The 15,463-nt window shown below is 36.1% G+C and overlaps 1 protein-coding gene and 1 pseudogene across 1 annotated transcript; one reads left to right on the top strand and one right to left on the bottom strand.

Annotated features, from left to right (window-relative positions):
• Positions 1-849: 849 nt before the first annotated feature.
• Positions 850-2,547, top strand: LOC110654701 (uncharacterized; annotated as a pseudogene).
• Positions 2,548-3,115: 568 nt separating this feature from the next.
• Positions 3,116-12,685, bottom strand: LOC110654700 (uncharacterized). Its single transcript, XM_021810786.2, has 16 exons — positions 12,487-12,685; positions 11,728-12,124; positions 11,390-11,615; positions 11,043-11,288; positions 10,629-10,747; positions 9,847-9,945; positions 9,613-9,700; positions 8,767-8,996; positions 6,649-6,833; positions 6,230-6,429; positions 5,755-6,087; positions 5,535-5,636; positions 4,885-5,182; positions 4,355-4,503; positions 3,990-4,274; positions 3,116-3,738 (listed from the first exon to the last, which is right to left on the bottom strand). Exons 2-16 carry the CDS (start codon positions 12,012-12,014, stop codon positions 3,529-3,531), a joined length of 3,057 nt encoding a protein of 1,018 aa, XP_021666478.2. The 5' UTR covers positions 12,015-12,124; positions 12,487-12,685; the 3' UTR covers positions 3,116-3,528.
• Between the last annotated feature and the right edge of the window lie 2,778 nt (positions 12,686-15,463).

The following is a 15,463-nucleotide window of genomic DNA, read 5'->3' as shown; positions in this document are numbered from 1 at the left end:
AAAATAGTTTATTGGTAGACTTCAATTTTTTTGGTCCATCTTTAGGGTGCCTCTTCCATGGCGATTATTGTGTTAGTATTGATGATAACAGTGATAGGCGCAGTACCATAATTTATTCGGCTAATTAATATACTTGTCTCTTTGTCATAAATGACTCTTTATTAGGAGAGTGTTCCTCCTACGAAAGTCGTTCTCTGAAGAGGGACTCTGGCTCTATTTGGACCTCCATCTAGCAGGCCGGATGATTCATTGGAGGAGTCGGACAACCGTACCAGGGGTCATAGATCGTCTTCAGTATATACAAATATTGCCCATACTCCTTTGTTGGTCGAGGTCCACGTGTATTGTAACCATAAAAGGAACAGGAGAACTTGCTCTATGAATATTGATGAGTGGGAGGCACATCTCTGTTAAGATAGGCATGTTTTCTTCTTATGTTTCAGCTTCTTTTCTTTCAGCTATAACAATTGGTGAGACTTTTTAACCATTTCCAGAAGACACATTATTGTTTGGGTCCTCAAAATGTTAGAATTTATTAGCAGGCAAGGTCCATAGAATCCAATCAAGGAATGAGAAACGTAATGCTTTGGCACAAATTCAAAGCCATTCCCTCATAATTCTTTAACTATCTAAAACTCATTCTCTATTCTGCCTCTGTTTCACCAATGTCCCTAAAAGTAAAATGGCATACTAATATAAACAAAAGTCTACCCAAGTGAACATTGAATTTTAAATGATGTCTTTTTCACAACAAAAATCTTTAAAACCTAGATTTGACAAGTTTCCTGGAAAGATCACAGCAAAAACAGAGAAGACTGATTTCTTATCTTCCTTGCTTTCTTTTCTTTCTTAGAGAATGGCTGAAGATGTTTGTATATTCAAGAATGTATGTTTTTTAGAATTCTCCTTAATACAAAAGTTGCTTTTTCCCCCCTTTTAACTCTGACCATTTATATTGCCTTGATTTTCTCAAAAAGAACTACCAGATTAAAACCCAAATCCCTCCCGACTTTTTTGTTTCTTCGTTGCTCTCGGTCTATTTCCATTGAGTATTATAGATGGAATCTACAGTATGATAATGATCTATCTTTACTTTTTTTTTATTTTTATTTTTTTGTATCTTTTCAATCCCATCTTGGCACTACATATTGATTATCTTGTGTAATTCTTCAATTTCAGGATTCATTGATCATAAAGGCTCCCAAGAAATCACCATTAGCATTGAGATTGGTGGTGTTGGCATTTGCTATGGTTTGTGGAGTCTACATTTGCTTCATATGTTTAAAGCAAATAGGGCCCCATACAACAGCCTCACTCCTTAATTTCAAAATATTCTACCAACAGTGTAATACTTCAAATGCAGAACCATGGGAACTTCCCTACATGCATTACCCAGAACCTGAAACAAATAGCAGGTACCTAAACAGGCTTAAAATCCAGGTTTATGTTCCTGTTTTCTTGCAGATAATGACTCTGATCCATATAAGCAGGGAGGAATGTGCCTCCAATCCTGCAAGATACTTTGCTATCTTGTCCATGCAGAGATCCGGAAGTGGTTGGTTTGAGACTTTGTTAAATATTCATATTAATGTTAGCTATAATGGAGAAATATTCGGGGCAAAAGGTCGGAGGGCGAATGTTTCTGCAATTTTGAGGACACTGGATAAAGCATACAATCTTCATTGGTTCAGCAGTGCTTCAAAGAACGAGTGCAATGCTGCTGTTGGATCAAATGGATGCTTAATCAGGCAAGTGATGCAATCAATTATTATTATTATTATTCTTTCTTCTATTCAAGGAATAATATAGGATTATGCTTCATACATTTTTGCAGGGAGTGCTGGAACATCATGAAGGTATAGTGGAGTATTTCAATAAGAAAGGAGTCCATGCCATCTTTCTATTCAGTAGGAATTTGCTACGCAGAATGATATCAGTACTCGCAAATTCCTTTAACAAAGGTAAAAAACCACTCAATAGAATCCGCAAGTCTTATGTCCGCTCATCTGCAGAGGTGCAATCTCTTTCTTTCTGAAATCTCAGTGAATTCAATTGGCCTCAAAGTTGATAAGATGAGCATTGCAGGCTAAGGTACTTGCAAAATACAAGCCAAGGATAAATACCACCACCTTGCTATCCGACCTGAAGCATGTAGATTATAAAGCTACTAGGGCAATGAAGTACTTCAAGAGCGCTCGCCACAATGTTGTTTATCACGAAGATGTTGTGGGTAATCGCACGGTAAGGCTTTTAAATTCTACTTCAATCTTTTCAATAAACTTTTTGTTTGCTGTCTAATATATAAATAAATAAATAAGAACTTGCTGAAATTTCATGTGCAGAAACTCGAAGAAGTTCAAGAGTCTCTGAGATTGCTATATGGAGAGCTCACAAGTCGTCGGGTTTAAGATACACAGTGGAGTTTTATCAGTCCAAATTCAGAACTGGGATGAGGTCTCACAAATGTTGAATGGGACATTGTATGAGAGCTTTCTTCATTCAGATTCTCAACTGCAGTATAGTGACTCAAATAACAGTTATATATATATATATATATGTATATATATCAATTTTTGCCAGAGAATCTCTCCACAGTTCTGGCCGCAGCTAGATTTTGCCTCTTCCCTTACTCCCATTAATTTTTATCCCCATCATTACCTAGTGATTAGATAAGCCTTGCACTAGCATCTAAACATGATCTTGTTTATTCAAATTCTCAATACCAAGTTAAAAAAATTTTTTTCCTTGATTGCTTATGCCTAACATGACTTGATTCAGTAATTAAAAACATATCACTCACTCTACTACGCTCTCTTAATAAATAAATAAATAAAACAGATAACAATTTCTCCTGGCTGTTACCATCAATAACCACACTTGTTTGAGAAGTGAAAAGCCAAAAGAATAGGCCTTCCCGAGGCCCCTTCTCGAATTTTATCACTGAAGTGCATCCAAGACTTGGAATATAGCACGTTGAACTCAACCTATTGCCCAGACGCATGTAGTGCTGGATTTGAACCTTCAGCCTATATGATAAATCTTAGTTATGGTAAATAAGGCAAGAAAGATCTGAAAACAGTACCATGCAAGTGACAACACTGAGACAGACAAAAGATTTGGTACAACAAACATGATAAGCAAACGCAAAACAAAGTTACAATAAGAGGTTTCAGAAGTTTCTTCAGCCCTTTCCAAGTCATAATTGTGCTTACCTTTACAGAAGTATATTGGGCAATGGCCACTCTACATAGAATGATTATGATCATCAGTCAAGACACCTCATGTTGTCGTTCAAATAATCTAAAGGGCAATGGACCTAAATATTAGATCACCCAACAATGCGTAAACTGCGTTTGAAAGGAGCCCAATCAAGTAGGAACTCTGACGCACTAATTCTGACAGCCTACTAATAGATCAGGAATTAGAGATAGAAAAATGGAAATCAGTTCCAGAACTAATTTTCTTTCCCCCCTATTGCTTCCTAAATGATGAGATTACAATTATGTTACAAATTTTAGCAAAACCGGATCAGCGAATGACTGATCCCTTACTTGCTCCAATGTCTGAGTTTTCTGTTTGTTGAATAACAAAGTGGTCAACTATTTTAACAGTATTTAGTGGGTCCTGCTGAGATGTAACTGCACGCCATTTGCTAGGAAACCGTCGATGGTGACTCATCTGCTGTGGCTGCTTTGGCTCCGCATCCCACTGAGAATCCAGTTTCCATTCCTTTGGGATCTGCACATCAGACTGAATCAGTAACGTGCATACTGCCATTTATTACAACTGTCTGAATATAAATCCTGCCATCTCACAGTTCATGAGCTAACATTCATGTTTCTAAATCTAGACAAGGGAGAAAATGAGTTGATCTACAACATAAAAACTGCAGCCATCAATGATTAGTGGAAGTCATGATCAAACAAATTACATCAACCTAGAATTGCCAATGGAAAGCCAAAAAAAAAAAAAAAAAAAAGATATTTTACCTTATCAACTGCAAGGGTGAAAACTTCAAGATTGCCATCCTTATTGATGTGGAATCGAGTGAAGGCCTTGTAATTAGCAATTCGGAGTGAGGAGAATGCTTCATCAAAGTGTATGTGAAACCAGTTAATGCAGATGTACAAGTAACTTCCAAAAACCAAAGAAACAACGGGTGTTGAAAAGACCCAAAAGTAGAGGAAGACAGACGCATAATAGATGACAGCACCCCCTCTTGACAGTGACTCAGTCCCATTCTTGCAAATATTACTCCTTGTGACAGCCATGACCTGAAAATTTTCTCTATGAATATGGCAACACCAAAAAGCAGTACTATCATATATTTCTGTAACAATTAAAACTTCATTACCTCAGGAACATCAAATGCAGACATGAGATATTTGATGCAAGCTGGATAAAGGCCAAATGTCCATTGTTCTATACGAGATCGAAGACCTGTAGGGTCTGGAAAGTGCTCACTTTCCACTGATCGGTACCACTGATATAAAGTGTGATAACCTGAAAAAAGTGACCAATTACATATCATACTCAAATAATCAAATTAATAAAACAATTCCTACAGCACTAAGAATTGTTATTCAAGTCATAAATAATAATGGTCTCCATACTTTTAGGGAGGACATGGCAGCTGTAAAAATTACAAAATAATCACAGCTAAATCAAGCAGGAAAATGTTGTAATAATAACTGAAAGTTTCTGAGATATGAATTCAGTCAGCTATTTTGATCAACAGAGCTTTACCATCCATTATGTGCATCACTCAGATGATTAGCTACAGAAGTAACAGAAACTAGAATTGCAGGAGCAGTCTTCAGATTAGAGAACCACAAGTAATGAGAAATTACTATTCAAAAGAAAAAAAAATTATATACAACATGCCTGAAGTTGCTAGTAGGTTATGTCTGATACACGTCTCAACACCCAGTTCCAAAAGCAACATAAGAATTAGAGCTGCTGCAAGGTGTGAAGAAACATGAAGAATCCCAATAATTGCCTGTTTCTTCCGAGACACTTTGGGTGGGACAAATACAATTGCCACAATTAGCAATACCACAAGACCGGCCAAGGATACATAAGAGTGCTCCAACACGTACATAAAAGCATTCCACACTGTGCCAAAGAAACTCCACAAGTGGCCAGAAAATGTATCATGTTGCAAAATGTGGTCGAGCTTACACTAGAAATGAATTGAGGAAAAATTAGTCAACCATCAACAACAAAATCTGTGACCTTGTTTGTAAGAAAACAACATAACCCTTTAGTCAACTATGACAGAACAGTACAGCAAATATCATCTAATTTAAGTTCTCGGGGAGGTGCAAGCTAATTTTCACCCAAAAGGAAGAGAAATTTAAAGACATCCTAATTGTCAGCTTGCTGGGCGTCCAAACACTTAATATGGCATGGATGAGAGTAAGAACACAAAAACCCAAAGCATCCTAATTGTTAAGCATTGAGGTACAAACAAACCTAACGTTGGGTAAGTAGCATGGATATGAATAATAGATCAGAACAGAACAGATTCTCACCTGTGGGAACGTAGAAAAGCTCAACACAAAGTATATAATGCCACCAATGAAATCAAATTGCCAGTTCTTCTTTCGGAACTTCAAAATATTTCCCAGTGCAATCTGCAACATAATAACAAGGAGCCATAACACTACGAAATTGAAGGATATAAAGTAACAATAAGAAATTGAAGGATATAAAGATATTACAAAGAAAGTTCAAAACAAATCCAAAAACTACCCTGCTTGAATCTTCTAATGAAGGATAGGCAGCCTTGGTCTCATAGTTAGTTCCGTACAATTCTTTGAAATTACTGAAGACATGGGTAGGATGTAAAAATGCTCCACCACAACCATTTACAAGTAAATGTTGCACATGAACAGGCCTATCTGATGGAACATATGAATGACGCATATAATGATGCAAATCCCCAGCTATTTGAAGCTTGCACCTTCCTTTCAAATAATCACATATCAGGTGCGAGACATTCTTTCCAGAAACACTATTCCAGTACCAATCGAGCAGCCAATTTGGTTCATGTGTCATAATGATCACTGAGTCATTATCTCCAACCTGAATTAAGGATGATGAGAAAAAGATCTCAACAGTCAAACAGAAAGGAAAGAACAAATGTAGGTCACAACAAATATATTCTACTTGGGTAATTTTAGTTGCATAAATATCAATCTGGTAAAAAAGATAAAGAAGAAAGTACCTTCTCCTTTATTAGTTCTGAAAAGAATTTGAACTGGTACACATCAATATCATTATGGAGTGCTAGATCAAGACCAAAAACCCACCATCTTTTAGGGAGTTGCAAGGCAAAATAGCTCTTCTTCTGGGGCATAAACCACCCGCCTAACCAGCTCTTGTGACATATGTATCTCATGAAAGTATGAAGTCCATCAAACCAATCTACAAAGACAGAAACAAAAGTCCGATTAAGCCAACAAGTTTTAAGAATCTTTTAATGAGAAGAAACCAGACTCAACAAAGGAAACACATAATACTGATATAAGATATCAGAAAACTACAAAAATAAATATAACTGCAAACAACTTGTAAGACCAAGAGTTTTAATAATATATGGAAAAAGAAAATCTATGGCAGGTTCATGATAAAATGAGAACTGACCATGGTTTCCAGGGATGACAAAACACTGAGGTCCATCATACTGCTTCAGTTCAGACACCCCAACAGGCAGCTCAGGCTTGTTTACAGATATATGCTCTGGTTTATACCACGACGGAGGCTGTAGAGCATATTCAAAAGGGCAAAAGAGGCGCTTCTCATATGTGAATGCTGATGGATTAGGATACCTACAGCAAACCAAAAACTTGTTAACTACACAATCTAAGTACTAAGCAAGAATCACAAATGATTTAATTACAAACACACATATTCGTGCATGCATGTGTTTATGCCTTCTTCATATGCTCTCACAAAAGTACTAGACAAATGATTGGGCCAATGAAATATTATGTCATATGCCTTCTTAAGTTCTTATGCCCTTAACTATGCCATTCTAGTAGCCAAGCATTGAGTGGCTGCCTCACAATGCAAGAGGTTAAGAGTTTAAACCCTAACACTCTCTCTCCTCTTTATTAAAAGTTACAAATGTACCGAAAAAAGATCCTCAACTGCAAACAAGTAAAACCTAGATCAATACAAATTAGAGTGATTTTAAGCAAAACAATCCATTCAAAATGTGGAAAGGGACTGTATACAAGTGTAAGAACATAAATTTCAAGGAAAAACACATTGAATCTTCAAATTGTAGAAACAGAGTTTATAAAGGGAAGGTTAGAAACATGGGTAAATTACCATTTAGTCCCTATGCTTGCCATCATTAACACTTCCATCCGTCTATTTTGGCAAATAGATTAAAAAGTCCCTATTGTTTGGTTTTGTCAAACACGTTAGTCATTTCATCCATTTTCTAAGTATATTCCAGCATATTCCGCTTAGTCAAACAAATCAAAATTTCAGATAAATTACTGTTTTGTTGCTTAGTTTTGTCATTATTAACACTTTCATCCGTCTATTTTAGAAAAATATATCAAAACATTCCTAACTTTGCTGGTTTCAACAAGAGTATTTTGGTCTTTTCCTGAAGCATTAACAACTAAATGAACTAAAACTAGACAGAAGGACCATTGCATTTGAAAGAACCAAACCTTATGAACTTTTTAATCTATTTTCCAAAATACCAGGACAAAAATGTTAATAATGACAAAAAATATAGACTAAGAAGTTATTTACCCTAGAACATTAATAGCCTGCAACACCCAATCCAAATCCTAATGAGTTCATCTTGATGAAAGAAGTTGTAGGGAATTGATCTCTAAAGAGTGGAAGCACAGATCCCAAGGGAACCAAGACACCAAAAGACAAGCAGATTAATACCCAACAAAATGACCAACAATGAAGGAAGCAAAATGATAAGTGGAAGTTGATCAAGTAGGAAGGTGGTGATTGGAAAACAAAGATATGAATTATGGTGAAGCCACCAGTTACATCATTAAATTTCAATGGCAGTGAGAAACATTGCAATGCTAAAATTTAAGTCTAAAACAAAATTGGAATTCCTAGTTCACTCTCATTACCTTTAAATTGGGAGCCTAGTTTGTGGGACTGTTGCTACTGAAGTTCAATTCTACTACAATCCAATTCAATTCCCAAGAGCTGGCCAGAAATTATCCTTGCTTTAATGCTAAATCAGAAGGAATCAAATTATAGCACAAAATACAACTTAGTTCTGCCAATAACAAACAGAAAGATTTGAACCCAATAACAATTTTCTTAAAATAGTAAACCATATAATTCTTGCAACTAATATTTTCTGCAAGATTGTTGACCAACCTTGCAATGTTCATCGACAATTTGGACTATCCAAGATTCAAATCCCACATCTATGAGTGACATTAAAGCGTTGTTTAGCGTTGTTTGGGAGAGGGAGGAAAATGGAGGGGGGAGAAAATATAAGGAAAATGGATCAAAGGACCCACAACACTGTTTCTTGAAATGTGGGTCCCACAACCCCACTTTCCTTTCATTTTCTCTCACCCATCACTTTCCACCCTCTCCCAAACAAAGTGTAAATAATTACCGACTTTCAGGACCTTTTATTAAATACAAGGACTAACAAAAAACCTTATAATCTTATATTTTCAAAGCAGACCAATAACGATTTGATCATTTCACAATATAAGTAATATAAGTCGCATGTACAAGAAATCTGATAAAACTTACGCAAGATCCCCTCCTATAAGAAGTAAGTTGCCACGCGGTAGGGAAAGCACAGAATCACCTCTAGTAAGCTGAATGGAAGGCTTTGCAAGTAGTCGTGCGACAGTATATGATGAGTTCCCACCATCACCAGTATCAGCCATGAAGTCAAACCACAGATCTTCCTTCTCGCTGAAGTGATCATACAAAAGATCTCCCTGTTGTGCTCCATTTTCAACTTTAGTCATTGCGGCCTGATGATGAGGAAAAGGAACACCAAATCATCAACAAATTTAGAAGAATGAGTAAAAATGTAAAATAAGATGGAACTTGATTGAACCAAAAAAAAAACAAAGAAAGAAAGAAGATAAGAAATTAATATGCAGTATTTGTATCAACCAGAATTCAATAGAGGACATAAATAATATCTAACACAAAACCATTAATTAATTCAGTAAAGTAAGTAAATGGAAAGAAAATTAACAAATTATGTTAGAGATGAAATTGCAAATAGAAGTAAATTGAAAGAAAGTCAAAACAGGTTAATTCAAAGATAACATTAGAAATAGGCTTCCATATGGTATTTCCAAAATTAAAAAAAAAAAATTCTTGAAAAATGCTGAAGTAAAAGCAATTGTAAAAGCATCGCACTTGACCACAGTTTCTTTGATAAGAACCCCCCCCCCCCCCCCAACAAAAACAACTCCTTCTCCTTTCCTAAAACTGTTTTCTAATCCTGTAAGTAATAATCAAAGGCAACTGAACTATACATGTGAAATTACTCAAAACAGTGAGATACAACTTATCTCAAAAAGTCTAAATAAAAAACACAATATGTTAATGAATATGGCATCTGATATGAAACTCTACCTGCATCATTCGCATGTCAAAACGACCAACAAATACAGTTACTGATACCAAGAGGTCAAAGACAGTCTTGAATAAGTCAGCAGATGTTCTGCAACAAATAGGCACTAGCAAATTGAGGACAAGCATTACAGAGTCTATGGCAACTCCCCATTACCATACCCAAGAGAGAGAGAGAGAGAGAGAGATAGAGAGAGAGAGAGAGAGAGAGAAGGGAAAGAAATGATAAGCATATACCCTGAATACCAAGGAACCATATCCAAAAAATCAGGCTTCATCTGTTTTTTCTTCGACTTCTCATACTCTTGAACTGACAAAGGGTGAGAAAGTGCCCACCTGTTGATTGCCATAAATAATTGGAAGACAATGATAATATATTAGACTAGCATTGAATAACCAAATCATCCTTAGCTACTGTTATTAAAAATATATATATATCCTTAGCTTTTTTTTCCAGCAGAATAGAAAATCAAATGGAAAAATCTATGGGAGAAGCAAAATCAACCATACTCAACCAAATAGAAACAATAATTTGTGCATTGATTATTGAACGAGCATAATCAGTCATATGGTCAAAATAATACAAACCTAGCCAGTCTCTGGTAGAAAGGTTCTCAAAGGTTACTCATGAGAAAGTACACAAAAACAACTAAAAAAGAACACCTTTGAACAAGATTTATAAAAATTAAAAAAAAAAAGAAAAAGAAGAAGAAGAAGAAGAAGAAGAAGAAGAAGAGCATAATTGCATTGGAATTTTGGAACATCTAACCCATCCGCCCTCAAACTATAGTGTCTTACATACAACTTCCCTACATGAAAAAGCTTTCAAATTCATGTCATTCCTATGTTATGCCAGGATGCACGCACACACAAATGGGACACATAGATCAAAAGCACATGTCTAAATATTGTATGAATCAAAAAATTGCATTCAAGCAAAATAATTTTATTTCATCCTCCGTGCCAAGTCAACCAGTACTCTACACATCCTAATTCAAGTCATCAGAATTACCACTCACCCTGTCGACCTTTCGACAACATAATTGGCAATGTATAGACCAATAAAAGTGGCCCATAATGAGTATATAGGAGAGATTTCATCAGATGAACCTGCACATCCACTTCCATTACAACCTAACTGCAAATCAAGAAACAACACAAAACATAAAGGATAAGGAACCAAATAAAACACAACAACAATAACAACCAAGTCTTCATCTCAAACTAGTTATAGTTAGCTATATGAATTTTTTTTGCCATTCAACGCTGTTTGAGAACAATCCGGCATCAATTTTAAAAAGTTGCAAATCTTTTAATAGCACTTCCCTCCATGTCATTTTAGTAACCCAAATAAAACACAATGCGTACAAAATGCTTACAGGACAAGATCATAGGAAATATAATTTATAATGGCAAATAGGCAATAGGCTTACCTCCCCATAAATAACCCACTTCGATAGAAGTGGATAATCACTTGCGGACCCAACTGGAGCAAACCAAGATGAACAGAACCTATCTTTTAATTCATTCATCCGGACGAGACTTGCCAGCCATGTGTTTCTCTCCTCTTTCTTCCATAACGAAAACCAACCAGAATTTCTTCTTGCTAACGGTCTATCTCTCAAGATAGCACGGTTACCACAGTGGCTATAAAATACACAGCAGGCTATGCTGAGAACCTAATCAAAGATAAGGGTGTGAAAACAATTATCAGAATCATTAAAGGCAAAAAATATGTTGCATGATATGCAGGAGTACAAAACGCAGTTTAAGCACTTACTGCACAGTTTTGGAGAATGGTCAAGATCTCTGGTCTCTTTCCAGCAACACGAGAAACAAGACCAACATACCATAAGCCAAGAAAAACAATGTGGAATACAAGAAGAAACAAAATCGAAGATACATATATTGTCAAAAACAAGGACAAATTCATCCTCAAATCAACTCCCATTGACTGAAAACTAGGGAGATGATACAGAGCTGCAACTAAAATCCAAGCTATGTACCTGCAAAAGCAAATGTTCAAAAATCATTAATACCCACTGGCTCTTTAAGTGTTATGTGCCACATTAACAAGTGTATGTATAAGTGAAGAAGGCTTCAGAATAGAACACTTACCATCGGCTGAAATTTGAATAGCTGGGTTTGATAGTCTTCCCTAAAAATGGTGAAGAAAAGAAATAGAAGAAACCAAGTAGGCAGGCATACATAGACCACCACTTAACATTCTTGTCCAACTTTTCCACGAGAGTATGCATGTTATCTGAAGAGATGAAAAAGAGGCAACCCACAACCACGGCAATGATAGCATGACGTGAATGCTCATGCGGATAAGGATAAGTATGTGTAAAAATCGTCCTCACCCTCTCCATTCTGAGGGTGTCTAATAACCTATCAGAACCCATTGAGCAATCTTGCACTAGTCCACTCTCACAAAAACAAATGCAGACCTTTGGTAAAACAAAACCAGAACTCGTAAGCACCCAAATACACCACAAAGACCGGCTCCAGGATCCTGATCAGATAGTTTAAAAGAATATAAGTATTAAGAACTGAAATGCATAGAACTTATTAAGAAGCACAACAATTGAAAAATTCAATGATGATTGATGATTTTTTTATTTCCCAGCCATTTGATACTGAGTGAGAAACCAAGACAACAAAAAACGAAGTGAACACAGCGAATTTAAAATTTCCTCACGTTTTCTCATCATCCAAACAGACCATAATTAGGGTTTACAAAACACAACCGCAAGCAAAAGAAGAAAGAGGGATAAAAAAAATTATCAGCAGTATTATACTTAAAAGAAAGCATCTTCAAAGAAAATTGGATTAGAAAGTTTAGAAGAGAGAAAGAGAGAGAAAACAGAGAGATACCTGAGAGAGATATAGAGAGAGATAGAACAGAGGCGAGAGGACAGAAATGTGCAGAGACGGAAAGAGAGAGTGCATGTGGAAGCCGAGCAAATAAAATGAAAAAGGAGGAGATTGCTTAAACCGACTTGGCATCTGAGAATGTCTGACTCGTACATAAGCATGGCATATTCTCTTCAATTCCCTCCTCCCCCTTCCCCCTCCCTGCCTACCGAGACTTTATTTTCTTTTTCTTTTTTTAATTATTATTTTATTTTTTAAAATTCTTTCACCGGATTTGTCACTGATTTACTGTTTATGATTAAAAAGCGTTGTCGTTTTAGTTTTAAACCAAACGCGGTTGGATTTTGATTTTATTCGTTAAATGGACCTGTTTCGATACACAAGAAAAACGTGCATGCTCAATTTGAACTTAATTATTTTTAATTATTTTTAAACTACTAACTAAGAACGTATGGCACGTGTAATTTTTATAGTTGCACAAACTTTGCTCGTTTGACTTGGAAGAAATATATGGAAAAGGAAAGAAAAGGAATATAATTTTTTTATTTAAATATTAAATAAATTATATTTTTTATTTAATAACTTATCTAAATAATATAAATAAAATTAAATTTTTTTTCTTTTTTTATTTATTTTCTCTATTCAATTTCCCTTCATTTTTCTTTTTTATATAACTAAAATTCAAACAAAAAATTAATTATAAGATTAGACTTTGTAAGACCTTTTATAAGGATTTTATGTCTATTAAACATTGTGATTAAAGAGTTAAAATTATTTTTTTTAAATATTATTTTAAATTCTATTAAAAATTAGTTTAAAATAATTTATTTTATTATTTTAATATTTTTATGACTACAATCTATCAAATTTACTTGTTATTACTTTTAACTAATAATTTAAAAAAATAATTTCTCATAAGAATATATATATATATATATATATATATATATAACATAAAATTAAGTTTTTTTAGATTATTAATATGCTTAAAAATTTATCATATATCACATTTTATAATTCATCTGGTATAAATATTAATTATGTCACGACCCAACCTATGGGCCGGACCGGCACTAGGACCTGGGCCAACCTAAAGCCCCCGAGGCCCGTAATAAGCCTTAACTATTCATTTACCCAACTATAAGATCTCAAGCCGTGTCTACCCGTCCTATCCATAGTCCACACCACATCACACGCACGCCAACGCACGCACACTGCTCCAAATTACCACAACAACATCCATGGCACTTTCATAGTTATGAATGCAACATAAATCATGCCTAGAATTTATCTACATAGATATATGCATATAAGTGATGCATGGGCATGCTTGAACATATAATAATATCGAAATTACAATTAAAATTAATATTTTACTCACAGACTTGACGGTGGTCACCGAGTGGCGAAGGAAGAAGGTCATCGGCTCACCGACAATTTTATTACAATCATTTAATAAATTTGACTCAATACAAACAAAGAAAAGACCAAATACGTCCTAAGTCGTGCCGAAAATCCAGCAGAGTCTCCCCTATACCTAGGACCTACCCAACCTGCAAAAGGGCTCAAAACACACTTCTATATTCACAATCCATATGTCCACAACTCATTCCCATCACACAGCCCCTCCTGGGCCCATCAAATCAATCATCCATCACAATATGTAAAAATTCAATTTAGTCCTTATAATTGACTATTTTTACAAAAACTACCCAAATCAGCTTTAAAAATTCTAAAACTTTGCCCCGCGGTCCTTAGCAATATTACTAAGCGATTGCAAAAAGAATTATAATTTTCTAAACTACCACGAATATTTTATGAATTTTTAATCCTATTTAAGCACTAGAAAATTACGTAAAAATAAGGTTCAGGTTTACCTTTGCCGATTCCGACTTCGGGGACGCACTCGGGACGTCTGACAATGGGGGGGTAGCCAAAACCTCGGTCCAATTCGGAGACTTTTCCGGTAACGGGTCTGTCTGGCCGGAAATTCACAGACCCGGTCAACTGTCGAATTTCCGCGAATTGAGGATACCTACACGAAGCCCACAACACGGGGGTTAGTACATAAATTTTTTCAGAATTTTCTAAGCTCATTTAATGATCGGAAAAACACTACGAAGTTCCATGGGACCCACCGAAAAACGGTGTCGAAAAATTTTGAAATTTATATCCCCGCGAAACTCTCGACGAGTGGAGCGCTCTGGTACTCTCGGTTTTCTCGTGGGGTTCACGGTTTGCGAGAAATCTAGCCCAAAAGTCGAAATGGGCTAAAAACTTCCCGGGCAAAAATCGGACAAACCGCTCGATGGATTTCGGTGTTCTTGGTGTCTATGGAAAGCTCTCGACGAGTAGATGATTTTAGACACAAGACCCGGTCCGATTGGTGGCCGGATCGGCCAGATTTCGACTGGGAAGACCAATAGCCGCTCGCGCGCGTCGCTCAACTTCGGGTGACGTTTTCCGGCGTTCTAGGCGGCGGCCGGCCGTGGGGGAGGGCCAAGGCGGGGCACCGGCGAGGTGGGGAGGCAGGGGAGGTGGCGGCGCGGCAAGGGGAGGAGGGAGGAGAGAGAAAAGAGAGAGAGAAGGGGAGGAGGTCGGGACGCGCGAAAGAAAAGGGAGGAAGAAAAAGGAGCCGGTCCGATTCGACCGGTCCGGTTCGATTTGGCCGGTTCGATTCAGGATACAATATTTTAAATTTTTACTCTGCCTCGGGACCGAAAACGAGATCCAAAAATTCCGAAAAAATTTCAGAAAACTCAGAAAAATTCGTAGACTCCAAATATATTTTTAGTTTTGCCACGTGGTCTTTAAATTAATTTTTTAAAAAATCATCAAAGTTTATATTTTCGGAAAAATGAACCCGATTTTTAAAATCCGAAAAATCTCAAAAAAAATTCCTAAAATTTAAATAAAATTAAAATACCAAAAATGCTCATAAATAATAAAATTTAAAATCTTGGGGTGTTACATTCTT

Source organism: Hevea brasiliensis, chromosome 2, assembly GCF_030052815.1.
Source record: "Hevea brasiliensis isolate MT/VB/25A 57/8 chromosome 2, ASM3005281v1, whole genome shotgun sequence".
Taxonomy (NCBI): Eukaryota; Viridiplantae; Streptophyta; class Magnoliopsida; order Malpighiales; family Euphorbiaceae; genus Hevea; species Hevea brasiliensis.
This window is presented reverse-complemented; position numbering and strand designations above follow the sequence as displayed.

Excerpts from the sequence above, each read along its gene's own strand:
- LOC110654700 (XM_021810786.2), bottom strand. The coding sequence starts at position 12,014 with ATGGGTTCTGATAGGTTATTAGACACCCTCAGAATGGAGAGGGTGAGG. Across the intron at positions 11,289-11,389 it reads CCATTCTCCAAAACTGTGCA|GTTCTCAGCATAGCCTGCTG; the intron begins GTAAGTGCTTAA and ends ATCTTTGATTAG. Across the intron at positions 3,739-3,989 it reads TCACCCTTGCAGTTGATAAG|ATCCCAAAGGAATGGAAACT; the intron begins GTAAAATATCTT and ends TCTGATGTGCAG.